Source organism: Carcharhinus amblyrhynchos, chromosome 18 (genome assembly GCF_965287045.1).
Source record: "Carcharhinus amblyrhynchos chromosome 18, sCarAmb.v2.hapA, whole genome shotgun sequence".
NCBI lineage: Eukaryota > Metazoa > Chordata > Chondrichthyes > Carcharhiniformes > Carcharhinidae > Carcharhinus > Carcharhinus amblyrhynchos.
Window position 1 is genome coordinate 8,476,958 of NC_137341.1, and position 24,293 is coordinate 8,501,250.

A 24,293-nucleotide genomic window follows, 5' to 3' on the forward strand; every position below is an offset into this window, starting at 1 on the left:
GAGATCTCTACTGCCTCCCAAAGATACACAAGACAAACACACTTGGCCATCCCATCGTACCAGGCAATGGGACCCTGTGCAAAAACCTCTCTGGCTTAATCGAGGACACCCTGAAACCTGTGGTACAAAGAACCCCCAGCTCTTGTCACGACACTACAGACTTCCTACAGAAACTCAGCACACCTGGAGAACTTGAACCAGGGACACTCCTCATCACCACGGATGTCTCAACGCTCGACACCAACATCCCCCACGATGATGGCATTGCTGCAACTGCCTCAGTACTCAACGCCAACAACTGTCAATCTCCAGATACAATTTTACAACTCATCCGCTTCATCCTGGGCCACAATATCTTCACCTTCAACAACCAGTTCTTCATCCAGACACATGGAACAGCCATGGTGACCAAACTTGCATCTCAATATGCCAACATCTTGCACAAGTTCGAACAAGATCCCTCCACCGTACAGACCTTCAACTGATGCTATACACTAGATACATCGATGACATTTTCTTCCTTTGGACTCATGGTAACAATCACAAACAACTATTGATGATATCAACAAGTTCCATCCCACCATCAGACTCACCATGGGCTACTCTCTGGAATCGGTTGCATTCTTGGACACACACATCTCCATAAGGAACGGTCACCTCAGCACTTCACTGTGCCACAAGCACACGGATAACCTCACGATGCTCCATTTCTCCAGCTTCCACCCTAAACACGTTAAAGAAGCCATCGCCTACAGACAAGCCCTCCATATACACAGGATCTCTCAGATGAGGAGGATCACAACAGACACCTCCAGACGCTGAAAGATGCCCTCATAAGAACAGGATATGGCGCTCGACTCATCGATTGACAGTTCCGATGCGCCACAGCGAAAAACCGCACCAACCTCCTCAGAAGACAAACACAGGACACGGTGGACAGAGTACCCTTCATTGTCCAGTACTTCCCCGGAGCAGAGAAGCTACAACATCTTCTCTGGAGTCTTCAACATGTCATTGATGATGACGAACATCTTGCCAAGGCCATCCCCATACCCCCACTTCTTAGCTTCAAACAACTGCACAACCTCAAACAGACCATTGTTCGCAGCAAACTACCCAGCCTTCAGGAGAACAGTGACCACAACGCCACACAACCCTGCTAAGGCAACCTCTGCAAGACATGCCAGATTATTGACATGATGCCATCATTTCACATGAGAACACCATCCACCAGGTACACGGAACATACTCTTGCAACGGCCAACATTGTCTGCCTGATACGCTGCAGGAAAGGATGTCCCGAGGCATGGTACATTGGGGAGATCATGCAGACACTATGACAATGGATGAATGAACACCGGTTGACAATCACCAGGCAAGAGTGTTCTCTTCCTTGGCGAACACTTCAGTGGTCATGGGCATTCGGCCTCTGATCTTCGGGTAAGCATTCTACAAGGCGGCCCTCACAACACACGACAGCGCAGAGTCACCGAGCAGAGATTGACAGCCAAGTTCCACACACAAGGATGGCCTCAACCGGGATCTTGGGTCCGTGTCACACGATCTGTAACCCCCGTCACTTGCCTGGGCTTGCAAAACCTCACTAACTGTCCTGTCTGGAGACAATACACATCTCTTTAACCTGTGCTTAACCCTCTCTCCATTCACATTGTTTGCACCTTTAAGACTTGATTAGCTGTAAAGACTCACATTCCAACCATTATTTTGTAAATTGAGTTTGTGTCTTTATGTGCCCTGTTTGTGAACAGATCTCCCACTCACCTGATGAAGGAGCAGAGTCCCGAAAGCTAGTGGCTTGTGCTACCAAATAAACCTGTTGGACTTTAACCTGGTGTTGTGAGACTTCTTACTGTGCAAACTCCACACAGACAGTAACCCGAGGCCGGAATTGAACCTGGGTCCCCAGCATTGTGAGGCAGCAGCGTGAACCACTGTGCCACCATGTCATCCTAACTTTACTCGATGAATGGTACGCTTTGTCTGTAGGGCGCAAAAGAAATAATACTTTCCACTGTATGTTAATACATGTGACAATAATAAATCAAATCAAATCTTGCACAGTCAACTTGTGTTGACCAGAGACGGGGTGATGTAACATTAAACAGTCACTTGCAATGGGAAGAGTCACGGTTATTAGATGATGGTTTCCATTGTGGGAGAAGGACTAGGCTGAAGAACTCTTCCAGCTTCTTTCAAGGAGCGTTGAGAGATTCCTGACACCCACTCCAAGCTCTGGAGCAGGCAGACTGAGGATCCATTTAACACCTTACCTGACAACAGAAGCAGTGCAGTCTCGGCACGCCACTGAATTAGAGGGCTGCCTCACTGCAGGGAGCACAGGTTGGCTAATCTTGGGCCTGCAGCTGGTGATTTTTTTTACCCCCATTCCTTTCAACAGACAGAAAATCATCAGCTTCCCTAACTTATTCCGTGGGGGCTGTGATTTGTACAACAGGCAGCCAATTACTAACGTAGCCCTTATCTGCCTCAGTGGCACTAAACTCTGCCTTTCTCAGAAACATGTGTGCTATCAAACCAGCCACTCTGGCTGTGTAAGGCAGCCTAGTCCCTTTTCAATATAATCAGGAGCTCTGACACTTTAGTTGCTGCCAAAATATCTTATCACTTATGCTGTTTATAATTTGAAAATGATTAATAACACAACACTTTGCAAACAGCATCACGGAAATGTTTGTCAAACGCTAGTGGGTTTGGTGAACCTGTGAATAATGAACAGCGTGGCTGTGAATCCCAACAAGTTATTTATATATTCACCGACATTTCTCACGTCTTTTCTGTTTAGGGGTGATGAGAGAAACAGGAGTTTAAAAAAACACCGCGTTGGCAGTTGCGTTATCAGACTGAATGGCCACTTTGTCCGAGTACAGACTCTCAACTCGCTAATGACATTCACAATCCACCCCTCACATCCACAATTCTGGCCAAGTTCCAGAACAGAGCAAAAAACATTCATCAACTTTACTTCGGAAATTGTTTGAACCCCAGTACAGTATTTCAGGAAGGGCCATCCAGACACAAAATGTTGGCTCTATTGTCTCCCCACAGAAGCTGCCGGACCTGCAGAGATTTTCCAGCATTTTCTGTTTCCATTTCAGATTCCAGCAATCCGCAGTATATTGTCTTTATCGCAATATTTCTCATGTTATCAGTTGTTACAATGAACTATTGATTCACTATTAATGTCGTTCGTTTAGTTTACAGTTTATTTATTACTGACGCAAGTAGGTTTACATTAACCACGGCGCCTGTTCGGGTAAACCGAGGGAGAATTTAGCATGGCCAACGCACTTAACTTGCACGTCTTTCTGAATGTGGGGGGAAACCGGAGCACCCGGAGGAAACCTATGCAGACATGGGGAGAATGTGCAGATTCCGTACAGATTGTGACCCAAGCTGGGAATCGAACCTAAGTCCCTGGTGCTATGAGGCAACAGTGCTAACCACTGTGCCATTGTGTGAGACCCCTTTGGTTTCTCGACCCATCTTAATGGCAGTGAACAGTGCTTATGCTGTCATAACATTGCAGTTCAATTTGTGAATGATACCTATGTAATACCCTTTTCCTTATCAGACAGCCCAAACTAGAATTACCTGATGTGGAACGACGGCATGACTAAAGTTAACGCAGGGTGTGTTCTTTTGCATTACGCTGAGTTTGATGATTTCAGCCAGGCTAGTGCAGACGTGTGACAGCATCTCCAGGTTAGGGAAGGGGAACTTTTGGTTTAGTTCATGCTGCTGTTAAACATGTATGTAAATTGACATCAAGCCCAAAGTGATAGTGTTCGCGGGTAAAGAATTGGCCAGTACGAATTACCTGAGACTGGGACATTCTGTCCCCGTCATGGGGGGAGCCCATCACGGGAGATTTGGCAACCCAACCGAAAGTCCACTGACTTTCGGCGGGACTGGACAATCCCAGCGGTGGGCGGGGCTGGAAAATCCCACCCCCAAGATTCACACATGAAGCCTCTCCACTAGAATCCTACAACAGGACAAATCCAGCAGGTCCGGCAGCATTGGTGAAGAGAGAAACAGAGTTAATGTTTCAAGTCCCTACGACTCTTCTTCAGGACTGAAGTGAGGTAGAAATGTAATTAATTATATAGTTGCAGAGGGGGGTGGGTGGAATGGGCAGAATGGGAGTTCAGGAAAAGGTTGGGGCTATGTAGAGACCGACAAAAAAGACATGGATATAAAACATTCATGTAGCCATTCTGGAGGGGCAACTTCTTCACACAGAAAGTGGTGTGTCTATGGAATGAGCTGCCAGAGGAGGTGATAGAGGTGGGTACAATTACAACATTTTAAATATTTTTTGAGAAGGTACATTGATAGGAAAGGTTTAGAAGGATATGGACCAAATGCAGGCAAATTAGACTGGTTAGAAACCATAGAATCCTACAGTGCAGAAGGAAGCCATTCGGCCCATTTTGTCTGCACCGACAACAACTCCACCAAGATCCTATTCCTGTAACTTCACATATTTACACCACTAATCCCTCTAGCCTGTGCACCCTGGACAATGAGGTGCAATTTAGCACGGCCAATGCACCTAACCTGCACACCTCTGGACTGTAGGAGAGCGGAACACCCGCAGGAAACCCATGCAGACACGGGGAGGACGTGCAGACTCTGCACAGTGACCCAAACTGGGATTCGAATCTGAGTCCCTGGTGCTGTCAGGCAGTGGTGCTAACCACGGTGAAGCCCGTTTTAGTTTAGGAAACCTGGTCTGCATGGACGAGTTGGGCCGAAGGGCCTGTTTCCGCGCTGTACATCGCTGCGACTCTCTGAGATGTTTGGGGTCTGCTTTCATTGGCCAATTGATGAAGATGGTTACTTTTGTGTGCGAGATGGGGAAGGAACTGCTTTGACCTGGGATGTCTGAAACTTAAAAGCTTTAAACAACTTGAAACAACTGCAGCAATTCTTCATTTCAGGCATAAGCTAACCCTGGCTTTCTCAAAGACCATGTTAATGAAGAACCCTCAAACTGGCAGCTTAACTTTCAGTTGGGAAGGCAGCAGTGGCCAGTTCACAGGTTTCACTTTATTATTATTACTTAAATGATTGTTCAACTGTTGAAGTGATGTGAGTAGAATAAAGTGAACAGAATCAGTTGGTGTTTTGTTCCAACTGGAAAGGCTTCAGTGAGGCACTAAAATGGCCAAACAGGAGAGACAGTCATTTGTATGCACAGATGTTAACTTTTCTGCATTCCAACTACAGGAGTGCTGAGAAGGAAAGAACTCAGCGTGGAAAGCACCCATCTATGCCACACGGACACCGAGGAGAAACCTTGAGTTGTGTCATTAAAACATTGTATAATTCATTCTGCACTCTGTAATAAGGCAGAGAGTGACCCAACCAAAACAGCTCACATCTTGGTTTACGGCTGGTTAAGTTGACCCTACGAACTGTTAATCAGTAGTCTGCAGGCAGACACTATGAATTCTTTCTGCCTCAGCAATCAAGGCAATTGAAACAAACTTGCTCTCCGTTATGGTAATGCCAGTGCAGTACAGAGCAACAGTGGTTACCACTGCTGCCTTGCAGCGCCAGAGACCTGGGCTCAATTCCAACCTCGGGTCACATTCTCCCCATACCTGCGTGGGTTTCCTCTGGGTGAACATAAGAACATAAGAAATAGGAGCAGGAGTAGGCCATCTAGCCCTTCGAGCCTCCCCCGCCATTCAATAAGATCATGGCTGATCTGTCGTGGCTCAGTTCCACATTCCCGCCCTCTCCCCATAACCCTTAATCCCCTCTCTTATCAAAAACCCATCAACCCGCGTCTTACAAATATTTAGCGAGGTAGCCTCCACCACTTCAACGGGCAGAGAATTCCAGAGATTCACCACCCTTTGAGTGAAGAAGTTCCTCCTCAACTCTGTTCTAAACCGCCCCCCCTTTATCTTGAGGCTGTGCCCCCTAGTCCTGCTATCCTTTCTGAGCGGGAAGAGTCTCTCCAATCCGAATAGCACCCATTGACCCCCACGCTCTGCCTCCTATTTGACAACCAGTCCTGTATCCACGCTAACACCCTACCCCCAACTCCATGCCCCCTGACCTTCTGCAATAACCTCTTGTGAGGTACCTTGTCAAACGCCTTCTGAAAATCAAGAAAGACCACATCCACCGGCTCTCCTCTATCTACCGCCCTAGACGCATCCTCATAGAACTCCAGTAAATTTGTCAGACACGACTTCCCTTTAACGAAACCGTGCTGCGTCTGCTCTATCAAGCAGTTCCCCTCAAGATGCCTCGCTATTTCCTCCTTGATGACGGATTCTGACATTTTACCTACAACAGACGTTAAACTAACAGGCCTATAATTCCCCGCCTTTTGCCTGGCACCCTTCTTAAACAACGGCGTAACATTAGCCGTTTTCCAATCTTCCGGCACTTCCCCGGAATCCAGCGACGTCTGGAAAATAACCACCAAGGCATCCACTATCACCTCCGCCATTTCTTTCAGGACCCTCGGATGCATTCCATCCGGTCCTGGGGACTTGTCCACAATCAGCCCCTCCAGTCTGTCGAGCACCACCTCTCTAGTAACAGTAATGTAATCGAGACCCTCCAGTCCTACCATCTTTCCATCACTAACATCCGGCAAATTATTCACGTCCTCCTCCGTGAAGACCGAAACAAAAAAGTTATTCAAGACCTCAGCCATATCCCCATCCCCTACCACTAAGTCCCCCTTCTCATCCTCTAAGGGACCAACGTTCACCCTAGCCAGCCTCTTCCTTTTTATATATTTATAAAAACTCTTGCTATCCTTTTTTATATTAAGCGCTAGCCCAGCTTCATAGTTTCTCCTACCCTTCTTTATCAACTTCTTTGTCAATCTTTGTTGACGTTTAAACCTCTCCCAATCCTCTTCTCGCCCACTACTCTTAGCTACTCTAAACGCCTCCGCTTTTAATTTCACACTTTCCTTCACCTCCTTCGTTATCCACGGCTTATTACCGCTCCTCCTACGGTCCTTTTTGACCATCGGAATAAATTTCTGCTGAGCACCAAGAAAGATCTCCTTAAAGATCCTCCACTGCTCCTCAGCAGACCTACCTTCCAACGCGTTCCCCCAGTCCACATTCGCCAATTCTTCTCTCATCCTACCGTACTCCCGGTACCCGGTACTCCGGCTTCCCCTCACAGTCCAAAGATGTGTGGGTTAGGTGGATTGGCCGTGCTAAATTGCCCCTTAGTGTCAGGAGGGCTAGCTAGGGTAAATGCATGGGATTATGGGGATAGGGCCTGGGTGTGATTGTGGTCGGTGCACATTCGATGGGCCAAATGGCCTCTTTCTGCACTGTCGCGGTTCTGTGGATCCTAGGCACAGAATAAACAAAGGCTGCATACATGGGCTAGTTCCATGCACTGAGAAAACCATCAGCTGGAGGAAATTCAAGGAGAGGAAGAGAAACAGTGGGCGGGACATTGGGCCCAATCTTGCCATCCGCAAGTTGCCAGCGGGAGGCTCAAGATGCAGAGAAACCCGGAAGTCGTGGATCTCACTGGCGTGATCATGACTTCCAATTTTCAATGTCCCTCACCCAGGACATTGTAATAGATTTCCATATCATTACCCACCACCTCATAGACCTCTCACCGTATACTCACATTGTACCAAGGTGATGTCACATCAGCGCACCGGGGCATACCGGTAAGTATTGTCCCTCGGGGGGAGAGAGACATGGGCAGACAGCGCCCTGGCAATGCCTGGGGAACTGTCCCTTGTCACAAGTTGGCACTGCTGAGTTGGCACCATCTTTTCTAACTTCAAGTCTCACTTCAGGACTCAGGCATTGGTAACGTGGCCAATCTGTGAACCCTTCCAATAGGGCAGGTGGTAAGAGTGGTAGATTTTCCTGATCAGCCATACTGGAGAACGCAGCAGCAAACTTTGCCCAGTATGGATAAATCCACTGGAAATCTTTGCTCACCAATGCCCTCTTAGGGCATGGTAGCCAGAGGAGGAGAAGAAGCTTTTATTATGAGATGGACAGATACACAGCAAAAGGCATTAACATGTTGTGTGGTTCACATCACCTCATTATCATTGTCCTGTTAAAAACGTTAATATCCGATACTTTGTGTCATAATAGTTAGACAGAGATAAAGGCTGGAATTTTACCGTCTCACCCACCACGGGAATCAGAGCAGGCGAAGGGTGGATCACGGAAACATCAATGGATCGGGTACGATAGTGGCATTTAAGGGACAACTAGACAATGGGAGTGGAAGGACATGGACTCTGTACAGTTTTAGTTTAGGTAGGCATCATGATCAGTGCAGGCTCGGAGGGCCAAAGGGCCAGTTCCTGCACTATACTTTTCTTTGTTCTTTGCTCTTGGGCAGGATTTTCTGGTTTTTTGGGTGAATGAGGCGATAAAATCCTGCCCATAGAGTCAAGTGTCATAAATTTCTATACATATGAAATACAGACCTGTCACAAGGAAATGAGAAGCGGGGGGAATAAGAAGCAGATCTTTACTGAACAATTCTTGCACGTCATGTAACTCACACTTACCAAATTTTCCATCTGTTGATTGTTTTACACCAAGAACTACATTTGTCACAAAGCTAAACTGTTGGATTACATTTTTGTCCCTGAATTTGGATGAGTAGACCAGATGAAATCAATTGTGAACGAATAGATGCTCTTTTGTGTCAAAAAATAAAAAAAAAGTTCTTAGATCATATGAGAATAAACATTAAAAGAAAGCGAATATGTTAATTTGTTTGTACCGCCAAGGGTGCCTTCAACCTCAACATTCATTTATCAAGCTCAATCATAGACAGGCAACCAAACACACAATGCAAAGGGAAGGTGATGGCCTCATGGTATTATCACTAGATTGAAGTAAAATATAAAAAAAGTAAAGTTAATTTATTCATCACAAGGCAGCTTACATTACGCCGAAATTACTGTGAAAACCCCCTATCACCACACTCTGGTGCCTGTTCGGATTAATCTAGAAACACATTGAAACCTGGGACCCCGGGTTCAAATCCCACCACGGTAGAAAGTGGAATTTGAATTCAATAAAAAATATCAGGAATTGAGAATCTACTGATGACCATGAAACCATTGTCGGAAAAACCCATTTGGTTCACTAATGTCCTTTAGGGAAGGAAATCTGCTGTCCTTACCTGGTCTGGCTTACATGTGACTCCAGAGTCACAGCAAATGTGGTTGATTCTTAACTGCCCTCTGAAATGGCCAAGCAAGCTACTCAGTTGTTCGAGAAAACAGCTCACCGCCACCTTCACAAGGGCAACTAGGCTTGGGCAATAAACGCTAGCCAGTCAATGATGCTCATGTCCCATGAATGAACAAAAAGGCAGTGAACTGAATTAAAAAGCAGGATTACATTCCACGGAAAGGGACATGGTTTGCAATGTGGTGTGATAAAGAGAATGGCAGTATTGTTTGGCTTGAAGCCAAGTTTGAGTTTTATTGGGTTTAACATGAATTATGGGTTGCGTACTTCATTGGGGTTATGCATCAGTTTTCATTGAGTCAAACTCAACAATTGAAGACCTCATTATAATCCCATTTATTTATGGACAGGTTCAAACAATTGAGATGGTGATACAGTACCAGGGGACTCTCGCCATCAGCAGTTCCAGAATGCTCACGTGAACTTTTAATAGAATACAGCCGTATTAATGCGGGAATTAAAGCACGTGTAAGATAGGTGCTTTCTAACTTACATTTATGGTATCACATCACAGCCTTAAAGTGTTTCATTAAAACAATTCACAACATCTTGAATTTACTACAGACAAACACTGCAGTAAATCCCCATAAGATCCAAAGAGTAAAAGAATGAACAACCATGTAATCTGTTTTTAGTTTCTTTTGTCGGGAGTCCAAAGATGTGTACGTTAGGTGGATTGGCCATGCTAAATTGTCCCTTAGTGTCCAAATATGTGTAGGTTAGGGGGATTAGTGGGGTAAATGTGCGGGATTACATGGGTAGAGCAGGCATAGGCCTGGCTAGCATGTTCTCGGAGAAAGTTGGTGCCGATCCAATGGGCCAAATAGCCTCTTTCTGCACTTGGAGGGATTCTATGGAGTCTGTAAGCATCACCGGATAGACCAGCCTATCCCTAATAGCCCTTCAGAAAGTGGTGAGGTGCTGCCTTCTTGAACCTCTGCAATCCAAATGTACCCAACTCAGAGAAACATAGAAACTCGAAGCAGGAGTAGGCTATTCGGCCCTTCGAGTCTGCTCCACCATTCAAATTGATCATGGTTGATCATCAAATTTCAATATCCTGATTCCCCTTTCGCCCTTAATCCCTTCAGCCCTAGGAACTGTATCTAATTTCTTCTTGAAGTCATACAACATTTTGGCCTGAACTGCAGTCTGTGGTAGTGAATTCCACACATTCACCGCCCTCTGGGTGAAGAAATTTCTCCAGTTCTAAAAGCTTATCCTCAAACTATGTCCCCTAGTTCTGGATTCCCCCACCATCAGGAACATTCTTTCTGAATCTACTCTGTCTCACCCTGTTAGAATTTTATAAGTTTCTATTAGATCCTCCCTCACTCTGCTAAACTCCAGTGAATATAATCCTAACTGTTTAGTCTCTTCTCATATGACAGACCTGCCATCCCAGGAATCAGTCTGGTAAACCTTTGCTGTACTCTCTTGATAGCAAGGACATCCTTCCTCAGATAAGGACACTGAAACTGCACACAATACTCCAGGCGTGGCCTCACCAACACCCTATACAGCGGCAGCAAAACATCCCTATTCCTATGCTCAAATCCTCTCATTATGAAGGCCAACATACTATTTGCCTTTTTAACTGCCTGTTATACCTGCATGCTTATTTTCAGTGACTGATGTTCGAGAACACCAAAGTCCCGCTGAGTGTCCACCTCTCTCAATTTACACTAATTCAAGTAATGCCTTCCTATAATCTTCATTAAATAGTGTCAATGAGATTTTTAACGTCCTTCTGAATGGTTTAATTATCCATCTGAAGACTAGCCCCTCGGACAATGTAGAAATCCAGGGACTTGAACCCACAACCTTGCAATTCCAAGTTCAGCCAAACCGACATATGAAAATGAATGCCCTGATGAAATCATAGAATCCCTACAGTGCAGAAGGAAACCATTCGTCCAATCGAGTCTGACAACAATCCCAACCAGGCCCGATCCCCATAACCCCAGTTATTTACCCTGCTAACCCCCTGATACCAAGGGACAATTTAGCATGTCCGATCAACCTGACCCGCACATCTCTGAACAATGGAATGGAATGGAAAAGGATCGGAATTCCTGAGGTTTACTTATGCAATTTGTCATTAGAATGTAGAACGGAAGGAAGAGATGCTCATTTGAGATGGGCCATTACAAAAAATACTGCTGACACTTATGCAGAGCTGATTAAGATGTATAAAATCCACAACTTTTCTAATTATATAATGAGCAAGGATTTAGTGCATTGTTGGAGTGAGTCACATAGAGTAGAAAGCCCTGGGTTGCATTATTAGTTTGTGACAGGTTAATCGATTTGATCGGGACTACCAGGAAACACACTTTTTGTCACAAATACCCAGAAATACAAGGCATTGGAGAGGCCGCACCTGGAGTATTGTGCACAGTTTTGGACCCCTTATTTGAGGAAAAATGTCGTGGCATTGGAGGCAGTTCAGAGGAGGTTCATTAGATTGATTCCAGAGATGAGGGGTTTGTCATGTGAAGAGAGATTGAACAGTTTAGGCTGATACTCTCTGGAATTTAGGGGAATGAGGGCAGATCAAATTGAGGTATACAAGATGATAAAAGGTACGGATAAAGTAGACATGAAACAGATACTTCCTCTTATGGTGCATTCCAGAATGATAAGGCGTAGAAAATTTAAAACAGAGTTGAGGAGAAACTACTTCTCTCAAAAGATTGCAAATCTGAGGAATTCGCTGCCCAAAGTGCAGTGGTACTGGGACAGTGAGTAAATTTAAGGAAGGGTTAGACAAATTTTTAATTGGTAATAGGTGGAAGGGTTATGGGGAGAAGGCAGGAAAATAGGGATGAGGAACATATCAGCCATCCCCATCCTCCTTCCACACAGAGATATCTTTTAAATCCAGGAAAAAGTGAGAAGTGTGGAGAAGCAAAGGCAACCAACTGGCTGTGTACAGACCTGATCTAAATAAGTAATCATTAATATTGAGACCAGTGTGATCCAACAATGAAAGCAACTGGAAAATTCCGGAAAAAAAAATTCAACGCTCTTCAATGAATTAAGTGACAGGATTGGGCCACTGAATATGTTTTTAAAAGCTCGAATTCATACACAACATTTACCTTCTGCTTCAGCACAGTATCACCTTTGTTAACAATTTATTAAGAAACAGCTCAACTGTACAGATGCAGTGATTGTATCTTTTAACATTTCTGCATATTTGTGAAAGAAAGATAATACTTGTGTCTTTAAGTTCCTATGAAGGTAGCTATGTTTGCATAATGATGATCAATGTAAAATGATCTGTGGAACATGTTGATTATTTTATTTAAATCTACTACGATTAAATCTGCAATCACAATCTTGATCTTGAGATACGTAGATCGTTTAAATGTGTTCTCATTTGTTCCAACCAGGAGTACTTTATGACAAGTTGCTTCACATTCAGCCTTGCCCAAGCTACTGTCTGAATAAAAAATGCAAATTCAGAAGTGTAGAGACATGGGTAGTTTAACAATCCAGGGAGGCGATGGGGTCATACACTGGTAAAGCAAAAATGTAAGTATTGTTGCTTTACTAGGTGGCACAGTGGTTAGCACTGCTGCCTCACAGCGCCAGGGACCCAGGTTCGATTCCTGGCTTGGGTCACTGTCCGTGTGGAGTCTGCACATTCTCTCTGTGTCTGTGTGGGTTTCCTCCGGGTGCTCCGGTTTCATCCCACAGTCCAAAAGATGTGCTGGTTAGGCGCACTGGCGGTGCTAAATTCTCCCTCAGGGTACCCGAGCAGGCGCCGGAATGCGGTGGCTAGGGGATTTTTGCAGTAACTTCATATAGTAATCTAGAGATCGAGAGTAAGCTCTGGAGACCCGGGTTCGAATCTCACTAGATTCCAGGGAACACCACCACAGGAGGTTCCCTTCCAAGCCATTCATTATATTGACTTGTAAATATATTGCCGTTCCTTCACTGTCGCTGGGTCAAAATCCTGGAACTCCCTCCCTAACATCACTGTGGGTGACCTACACAACGTGGACTGCAGTGGTTCAAGAAGGTGGCTCACCATCAAGGAGAATTAGGGATAGGCAATAAACGCTGGCCTAGCCACCCGTAAATTAATTTTTATAGAGTCTTCTGCAGAACACAGCAGACAGTTGGACAGTACTGCGTCATCTGTCCCATGTGGAAAAGTTTATACAGAACAACATCTTTAACCACAAGTCATAAGAACATAAGAACATAAGAAATAGGAGCAGGAGTAGGCCATCTAGCCCTTCGAGCCTGCCCCGCCATTCAATAAGATCATGGCTGATCTGTCGTGGCTCAGTTCCACTTTCCCGCCCTCTCCCCATAACCCTTAATCCCCTCTCTTATCAAAAACCCATCAACCCGCTTCTTAAAAATATTTAGCGAGGCAGCCTCCACCACTTCAACGGGCAGAGAATTCCAGAGATTCACCACCCTTTGAGTGAAGAAGTTCCTCCTCAACTCCGTTCTAAACCGCCCCCCCTTTATCTTGAGGCTGTGCCCCCTAGTCCTACTGTCTTTTTTGAGCGGGAAGAGTCTCTCCACCTCTATCCTATCCATCCCATTCATCATCTTATACGTCTCAATGAGATCTCCCCTCATTCTTCTAAACTCTAACGACTACAAGCCTAGTTTATTCAGCCTCTCCTCATAGCTCAATCCCCTCAACTCCGGTATCAGCCTAGTAAACCTCCTCTGCACTCCCTCCAGGGCCAAAATATCCTTGCGCAGGTGCGGTGCCCAAAACTGCACACAGTACTCCAGCTGCGGCCTCACCAATGCCCTATACAGCTGCAGCAAGACCTCCCTACTTTTATATTCAATCCCCCTCACTATGAAGGCCAGCATCCCAGTATTGGTCTGTACATAAAATCCTCAAGGCCCTGGCGGATCCCATCAGGTGGTTCCCTCAGCAGACTGTCAAAGCCATTTGGCAGAACTTACTAATGGATGCAGCTTGGCTGTGGGTGAAGATGGTCCTTCCCCATCAGATCCAGATTCTTCCTGAGCACCCAGAGAGTGGGATTTTCTGAAATTCCAACCCAAGCTCGATGGACCTTTAAATAGTCCATCAAAAATTTTCCATCCCGCCTGCAACAGTTCCCACAGCGAACGGGACTGGAAAGTCTACCCCAGAATCTCACCCCCTCCTGCATGGCGCTGAGGGGGAAGAGACAGTTGACCTTTTCCTCCTTCCTAAAGTTTAAAAAGTTTAAAGTTTTAAAGTTTATTTATTAGTATCACAAGTCGGCTTACATTAAGACCCCAGTGAAGTTACTGTGAAAATCCCCCAGTCGCCACACTCCAGCTCCTGTTTGGGTACACTGAGGGAGAATTTAGGATGGCCAATGCACCTAACTGGCATGTCTTTCAGACTATGGGAGGAAATCAGAGCATGCAGAGGACACACAGATACAGGGAGAACGTGCAGGCTCAACTGTGTCTTTGCAAAGGATCTGGAAAGAGATGCAGTGACTCATCCCAGCAAGCTGCATAAAGCGGGAATCCGTGCTGATCATCCTGAAACTTGCTGGGTCTTCAAGACCAAAGGGCTGTTGAGAACAAGGTGTTGCAGACTGGCACTTTCCGAGGTCCAGGTTAATGTGCTGACGGACACACTAAAGCTTGAGGCAGTTGCTGCAACGGTTCAGGGGGGTAAGGTCACTGTCCACCATCAGGATACACTGAGGGACTGGAAAGCCCTTGGGTGTGTGTATTAGAGAATGTTTGACATAACGTAAATGTACAATGTAAACATAACCTGTAATAGCAAGTATAATGAGGGTTCTCATACTGTACTGAAAGAAAGTGACCTGTCTGGCACTTTATGCAATGTCAAATTTGAGCTGTTAGGCAACAAACCTTTTCAAATTGTATGAATAAATTATGCTTTTGGAAAAACAATGTTATCTGTTCCTTGCTGACTTCATTCAACCAACAAACATGTTGACTTCCTTCCTTCCCCTGGATGTAAAGCACAGTTCCACATCTTGTGTGTCTTTTCAGTTTGGAAAACTTGATAATTCGAATCCTGCTCGCAGCGATTATGGTTGGAAATGTCTACTTTGGCGGCTCCAGGCAGCCACAGAGGAGTAAATCTGAGTGAATTTTTGGGGAGGGACAGTGGCAGAGTGGTTGCACTGCTGCCTCACAGCACCAGGAACCCAGATTCAATTCCAGCCTTGGCTCACTGACTGTGGGGAGTTTGCACATTCTCCCCGTGTCTGTGTGGGTTTCCTCTGGGTACTCCGGTTTCCTCCCACAGTCCAAAGATGTGCAGGTTAGGTTGATTGGCCATGCTAAAATTGCCCCTTAGTGTCAGGGGGACTAGCAGGGTAAATATGTGGGGTTTCGGGGATAGGGCCTGGGTGGGATAGTGATTGATGCAGACTCAATGGGCCGAGTGGCCTCATTCTACCCTGTAGGGATTCTATGATTCTTCTATTGGGTCTTAGTGATTCCAACAGGGAGAGGGAGGGGGTGGGGGTCTAACATGTTATTTTAACGTTTGATGGAACCTCACAAATAAAGTTGGCATCTGCAGCATACTGATGATACAAATCAACTTTGTCACAGAGGGTGAGATTCTCAGCAAGAGGAAAACTAATTACCTGATCATCCACTTTGTGTGCAATGATGGAGGCTCCTTCATCAAGTTCCAATTCATTGATGGGGCGGATTCGCAGAGCCACCTGCAAATAAATGATATTATTCACATATTCATATTGTACAGTGAGAAGTCTATACGGTGTCTACAGGGTTGTAGGGGAGGTGAACACCATGTTCTATAGATCAGCTTTCGTACCATTACATTGGTTTCACTAGTGACAAACATGGGCCGTGAATTTCCAGCACCTTTGGAGCAGGTTGGGGAGGTGGATAGGCTGGGAAAATGGCAGGAGGGTGGCATGCCCAATTCCTTCCTGCTGCCATGCCATGGTGCAAAAGCTGCCCCGCATACATGGGGCCACTTTCACATTGTGTGGTCATTTGAGGCACATTGGGAGGACCAGCAGTACTCGAGGGAGACCTCCTTTCTGGGCACTCTTTGGCTTACGCAGGACCTGCCCTGGTGATAATGGTGGCTCTCATGGCAAGCATGCCACTGGTCCACACCAATCCCTCCCCCCGCCCCCCATCCTCCACATCACCAGAACCTGACTGAGCAGCTCCACCATCTGCTTACCTGCCTTGGGGTCTCACGGCCATTGATGCAACTCATCCTCCCAGTGCAGTTCCAGCAATGGCCACCATGAAGCAGTGGCACTGCTGAGGCAGCCAGCCCTCGGATTGGCTGACAGCACTTGGGGGCGGGCTATGTTCCTCAGTCGACAGCATCACTCAATTGGCTGCTGCTGGTAAAATGCAGCCCCAGGATTGGCTCCCACTTTTGGCCCCACAGTGGGAGATCTGCCACTAAAGCAAAATTCTAGTCATGGTTCTCATTCTGTAGACTGTGACAAATACGAAAAATAAAACTACTGTGTGTTTTGTGGGACTATGTAATGACATTTCTGGATATTGCAATTATAGATCTTACTGAACAATTCCTAAATCAAACCAAATATTAAATAAGAATGAAAAACTTAGCAAGCATCAACACATAACAAACATCTTCTGGCTGCTATGTTCATTTATCAGCACATTCTTCCTTTTCTATGTAATTACCAAAGTGTAAACCAATTTACTTTCACAATGATACCACAAAAACTCCATTCAGCCCATTGACTCTGCACCAACTGTACAGAAAAGCATCCCACCCACCCTCTGTCCTATCCCTGAAACCCTTTCATGGCCAATCCACCTAACCTGCACATCTTTGGACACTAAGGGGCAATTTAGCACAGCTAATCCGCCTAACCTGAACATCTTTGGACACGAAGGGACAATTTAGTACGGCCAATCTACCTGACCTGTACATCTTTGGATACTAAAGCGCAATTTACATGGCTAATCCACCGAACCCACACTCCTTTAGACGAAGGGGCAATTTAGCACAGGCAATCCACCTATGCACATCTTTGCAGTGTGGAAGGAAACTGGAGCGCCGGGAAGAAACCCACGCAGACACAGCAATTACATGCAAACTCCACACAGACAGTCCGCCAAAGCTGGAATTGAACCTGTGTCCTTGGAGCTGTGAGGCAGCAGTGCTAATCACTGCGCCACTGTGCTGCCCTTTGGATCTCCTCAACACGATAGTCTGTTGGCGAGATGCCAAGTTGGGAAAATAACACGTTCCAGAGTGTCTTCTTCAACATATTTGGGAGGTGGAATATTTAGCTGATCAGGTGTGGATTTATATTTGAGTTAAGTATGAAAATGCGACTGGCAGTGAGCAAAAAAGAGAGTATGAAAGTCATCTTTAGGTGTATAAATAAATAGTAAAATGTGGCAAAAGCAAGGGTAGGAACTGAAAAGGGGGTTTTCATACAGCGGGGGGGTGGGGTGGATAGAGCTTGGTGTTCAACTAATACTTTGCAAAGGCTATGGTAAAAGATGAGGTCATTTGGGCACTAGATGAAAAGGAGGAAGTATTGGATAGGCTACCTGTACTTAAAGTTGATCAGGCGCCAGGACCAGACGAGATACATCCAAGGATACCTTGGGAAGTGAGATAGGAAATTATGGAGGCACAGGCCAGAATTTTTCACTTATCTTTAGACTCAGGAGACTGGACAATTGCATCACACCCTTGTTCAAAAAGAGGAGTGCAATGATAAGACCAGCAACTACCGTCCACTCAGTGTAACTTCAGTTGAGGAGAAACGTCCAGGAATAATAACTGGAGACAAAATGAATAGATCAATGCGGATTGATTAAGGAAAGCCAGCATGGATTTCTTGAGGAAAAATTATGTTTAACAGACATGGATTTGGTGAAGAGGTAACAGAGGCTAATGCTGTACACAGACTCCAAAAAGGGTAATTTGATACAGGGCTGCATAATTGAGCAAAGTTATAATTCATGGAATAAAAGGGCCAAAGAAACATACAGGCATATGAAATAGAAGCAGAAGTAGGCCATTCTGCCCCTCGAGCCTGCTCCGCCATTCAATAAGGTCATGGCTGATCTAATTGTCTTTTAATTTCCACATTTCCATCTATCCCTGATAACCTTTGATTTCCTTGTCTAAAAGGAATCCATCCACGTCCACCTGATGGAGGATCAGCCATGATGAAATGGAATGGCAGAACAGGCTCAAGGGGCCAAATGGCCTACTCCTGTTCCTATGTTCCATGTTGCAACGTAAAGAGCAGAGGTACATCAGTTCACAGTAGATCCTGACGCGCTTCCCTAACCCAATCCATTACCCAGTTCCCAGTGGAAAGTGTACAAAGCATTTTAATAACGTACAAATCAACCGCAATGATTATAAATCCAGCGTATGGTGGTGAACTTTCACCAATGATGAGCCCACATGTTCTCACACTATGAGCTCCTTATCTCACGACACTGTTGTGTGGGGCAAAGCACAGGAGGGCATTTCTGACCTGTTTCCACGGTCCCGTGCAGGGGAGCCAAAAGACTGAGTGGGCAATAACAGATTGGCAAGACAAACTCTTGCTCTCAATAAATTAACACTGAGCGAGGCATGAAAATGAGAAACTGCTACTTCTTGTCATGGAGTATTTTGGGAGGAGGCTGTTTTAGTCACAAAAATAAAACCCATAGGGGAGGCGATGGCCGAGTGGTATTATCACGAGACTATTAATCCAGAAACTCAGCTAATGTTCTAGGGGACCCAGGTTCGAATCCCACCATGGCAGATGGTGGAATTTGAATTCAATAAAAAATATCTGGAATTAATAATCTACTGATGACCTGGAAATTGTGGTCAATTGTGGGAAAACCCATCTGGTTCACAAATGTCCTTTAGGGGAGGAAATCTGCTGTCCTTACCTGGTCTAGCCTACATGTGACTCTAGAGCCACAGCAATGTGGTTGACTGTCAACTGCCCCCCAAGGGCAACTAGGGATGGGCAATAAATGCTGGCCAACCAGCGACACCCATGTCCCATGACTGTATGAAAAAAAAGCGCCATTGACCATTCTGGATTTATACTACAGCTGATCCTGGTTTAGTAACACCAAACAGACTGTAACAAATATGTGACTGATAACTGCAGGTAAATTCACTTAATAATACATTCATTTTTAACCCTCAACACACAAGTAGTTTAAATCTAGTAAATGAGCCGAATTTAACAACAACCACTCGCATTTTTATAACGTAGTAAAATGTTGCAAAGCACAACGTGACAAAAATTGACACTGAATTGATAAGGGGGATAGTTGGACAGGTAATAATTGGTCAAAGTTCATAAGTTTAAAAGATGTAGGAGCAGAATAACGCCATTCGGCCCATTGAGTCCGTTCCGCCATTTGATCAGTGATTGGTTTTAAGCAGCATTTATGAGGAGGAGAGAGATGGAGAGGCAAAAAGGGCTTTAGACAAGTGAAGGCATTATTTCTCATGCTGGGTGAAGGAAGTGTGGGAAGAACACAGAATTCCTGGACAGTTGGAGGAATTTCCAGAGTTAGGGGGAGCTGATTGAAACATGAGGATCAGCATGTTGCATTGGTGAATCAGTAATCAATGGAGATCAGGGATTACAGGGGTGATGGGTGAATGAATGGGGCGAGGGGCAGCAAAGTTTCAGATGAGTTGAAGGTTATGGAGATGCAAGGTAGGAAGAGCATCAGAATAACCGATGCAGAATTAACAGTCGCACAGTTGACAGTTTCAAGAACAGTTGAGATGAGGAAGAGGCAGAGATGAGTAATATTACAGGGGTGTCAGTCTTGGTAATGGGGGGATTTTTAAAAAAATAATCTCAGGATGTGAGCAATGCTGGCAAAGCCAACATAATTTTTATTCATTCATGGGGTGTGGGCATCATGTGCTGGACCAGCATTTGCAGCCCATCCCTAATTGGGTGGCTTGAGAGACTATTTTTAAGAGCCCTTAAGATATAGGAGCAGAAATAGGCCATTCGGCCCATTGAGTCCGCTCTGCCGTTCAATCATGGCTGACTGATAATGATTCTTCTCATCCCCATTCTCCAGCCTTCTCCCCATTACCCTTGATCCCTTTATTGATCAAGAACCGACCTCTGTCTCAAAGACACTCAATGACCTGTCCTCCACAGCCCTCTGTGGCAATTAGTTCCACAGATTCACCACCCTCTGGCTGAAGAAATTCCTCTTCATCTTCCTTCACTCTGACCACAGAGTCAACCACATCGCTGTGGCTCTGGAGTCATGTGTAGGCCAGCCCAGGGATTTCCTTCCCGAAAGGACATCAATGAACAAAATGGGTTTTTACAACAATTGACTATGATTTCACGGTCATCAGACTTTTAATTCCAAATGTTTACTGAATTCAAATTTTACCATCTGCCAAGGTGGGATTTGAACCCAGGAGCCCAGAGCAGCATCCTGGGTCTCTAGATGACTAGTCCAGCGACAATACCATTACACCACTACCTCCCCTGTGATTTATTGCCTGCCCCTAATTTCCCTTGTGGTGTGTCGGTACATCCACAGTACAACAGTGTAGTTCACTTGGCCATTTCAGAGTCAACCCCATTGCTGTGGGATTGCGGTCAGGTGTAGGCCTGACCAGGTAAGGATGGCAGGTTCTCTTCTCTGAAGGGCATGAGTGAACCAGATGAGATTTTAATGACAATAGTCACATGACCATTATTACTGGAATCAGTATTTTAATCCAGACAGGGAAATGAATTGAATTTAACTTTCCCAACTGCCTCGGCAGGATTTGAATTTGTGTCTCGAGAACCAATCGCTTGGGGCCTCGTGATTACTAAACCAGTTGGCCCCAGAGAACGTGAAACCTCCGTTCAGAGTTAAATAGAATGGTGGGCATTCAGAATAAGGACAGTTCAGTCCAAGACAACCTAGTAAAAGTTTGGGGTGCTTCCTTTCCCATCATTATAGATTTTAAACAATATTGTTCCCAATGTTTTCTCACACATTCCAGCGCACTCTGTAAAGATCACTGTTTTGAACCATTGCACCCTATTTAACATAAGCCACGATTAGCCTTGCTCCAAAGGTACTATCATAAAATCCCTACAATGCAGAAAAAGGCCATTCGGCCCGTCGAGCCTGTGCCAACAACAATCCCACCCAGGCCCCAACCTCGTAACCCCACGGATTTACCTAGCTCATCTCCCTGGCAATTGAGCATGACCAATCCACCTAACCCGCACATCTTTGTGGGAGGAAACTGGAGCACCCGGAGGAAACCCACGCAGACATGGGGAGAATGTCCGAACCCCACACAGACAGTCACTCAAGGCCACCAATCATTAAATAGTTCATTTTGTCTACAATTAAGGACACAAATCCTTTATTGGACTGACTGAACTAGATCCATGTTCAGAAAAATCCTACCTGTATTTTATCTGAAAGATTCATACTGTAGATTTTTGGGTTCTATATTCCTTGCGTACTTAAAGGATTTATAAAGTAGAATTTGAACTTTAGCACTCTGCTTCTCACACTGTGACCCAACCTTGATTATGATGTCACGTAATATAGAATCCCGACAGTGCAGAAGGAGGCCATTCGGCCCATCGAGACCACAATCCCACCCAGGCCCTATCCCTGTAACCCCACATATTAACCCTGCTAAACCCCCTAATACTAACGGGCAATTGAGCACAGCCAATCCACCTAGCCCGCACATCTTTTCTATGAAATTCTATGCTTGTGTGAAAATCTTTTGGGAGGAAACCCATGCAGACACGTGGAGAATGTGCAGACTCCGCACAGGCTCCCAAGGCCAGAACTGAATCCAGGTCTCTGGCGCTGTGAGGCAGCAAACTGTGAGATTCTGTTTTTTTAGGGCTCCCCGACCGAGAAGGTGTACAGAAAGCTTGCGGCCACTAGCTATGATGCTTCTGCCTCAAACTACAACAGAATGAATAACCCAGTGACCCCACATGACCTGTTCTTAATCTTCACGCGCCCCTGTGGGAATATAATTGAGATCAGAGACATCACGACGGCGAACTCCCCCACCTTCCTACCCATGGCACAATGTATCAGCAATGCTCTAAAGCATGACACCAGCTCTCTGACATTACTGGCATCAATTGAGAGCTTTAACTCGCACAGCGTGAAACACTTTCACTCCCACAGTCAGCAGTTGATGATTCACCTTCATGTTTAGTTGCATCACAGTTCATTTGCCTCCTGTCTGTTGTGACATTTGTTCTTTTTACTTGATTTAAACACTCGCTCACGGATGGGTTTACACGATGAAAGCACCCACGGCATTTCCATGACGCAACAACTCAAGTTATCAGAAATATTACAGATTTGGGGCCCTTGAGGAGTTTGAATGGAAGAAGACTTTTATTGTTACAGCACCTTTCATGGCAGCCCCAAGACTGTGTCACATTCTATGAAGGACAGTCACTGTCACAAGAACATAAGAAATAGGAGCAGGAGTAGGTCATCTAGCCTGTCGACCCTGCCCCGCCATTCAGTAAGATCATGGCTGATCTGAAGTGGATCAGTTCCACTTTCTCGCTTTCTCCCCAGAACTCTTAATTCCTCTGTCTATCAGAAATCTATCTAACCGTGACTTAAATATATTCAGAGAGGTAGCCTCCACCACTTCAATGGGCAGAGAATTCACATTATAAAGCTATATTAAAGTGTCACAAGTAGGCTTACATTAACACTGCAGTGAAGTTGCTATGAAAATCCCCTAGTCATCACACTCTGGCGCCTGTTCGGGTACACTGAGGGAGAATTTAGCACCTAACCAGCACGTCTTTAGACAGTGGGAGGAAACCGGAGGACCCGAAGGATGCCCACGCAGACACAGGAGAATGGTCAGACTATGCACAGACAGTGACCCAAGCCAGAGTGGCATGGTGTCACAGTGACGCCAGGGACCCGGGTTAGATTCCCATTTTGAGTCACCATCTGTGTGGAGTCTGCATATTCTCCCCGTGTCCGCGTGGGTTTCCCCCAACTGCTCCGGTTTCCTCCCACAGTCCAAAGATGTGCAGGTTAGGTTGACTGGCTATGCTAAGTTGCCCCTTAGTGTCCCGGGATGTGTAGGTTAGAGGGATTAGCACATTAAATGTGTGGGGTTATGGGTATCAGGCCTGGGTGGGATTGTTGTTGGTGCAGATCCAAAGGGCTGACGGCCCCCTTTTGCACTGTAGGGATTCTATGATTTCTGAGCCGGGAATTGAACCCAGGTCCCTAGCGCTGTGAGGCAGCAACGCCAACCACTGTGCCAAACTGTGCGCCCGTGTCCACAAACAACAATGACATAACAAAAGGATATTCCGTTTTTCTTAGCTAATTGAAGGATAAATACTGTCTAGGACCGAGGGGAGAACTTCCCTGCTCTTCTTCTGAAATATTGCAATGGGATTAATACACCGGAATCATCACCCGAAGGATTAGACAGAGCGTCAACATGATGTCACCACCCAAGATGACACTAGTACTAACAGTGCCACACTGGAACGTCAGCCTGGGTAATATACTGAACTCTCTGGACGGAACCCCACAGTGGGGCGGCACAGTAGCACAGTGGTTAGCCCTGCTGCCTCACAGCGCTATAGACCCGGGTTCGATTCCCGGCTTGGGCCATTGTCCGCAAGGAGTTTGCACATTCTCCCCATGTCTGCATGGGTTTCCTTCAGCTCCGGTTTCCTCCCACATTCTGAAAGACTTACTGGTTAGGTGCAGTAACCCAAACAGGCTCCTAGTGTGGCAACTAGGGGAATTTCACAGTAACTTCATTGCAATGTTAATGTAAGCCTTGCGACCAATAAGTAAGTTTTAGCTTTAACAATGCTCCTTAATACTCCACAACCGTCACTATCACCTCATTTCACAGGGCTGTGTTCAGCTTCAACAATGTTCTACAGAAATGATGCAAGCTGGATCACAATCAAACACAAAATACTGCAGCGGTACTTCCCAATACAGAGTTCATCCGTCCCCATTTTT

General features: G+C 45.6%; 1 protein-coding gene across 3 annotated transcripts in view; it reads right to left on the reverse strand.

Moving 5' to 3' along the window:
* The window catches only part of LOC145354813 (kinesin-like protein KIF19), a 159,338-nt gene that overhangs the window by 118,515 nt on the left and 16,530 nt on the right, over nt 1–24,293 (reverse strand). For all 3 annotated transcript variants that reach the window (XM_080206312.1, XM_080206313.1, XM_080206311.1), the window contains exon 2: nt 15,896–15,976. In XM_080206312.1, coding sequence (XP_080062438.1) covers nt 15,896–15,976 — 81 coding nt within the window. The remainder of the gene's footprint in view (nt 1–15,895; nt 15,977–24,293) is intronic.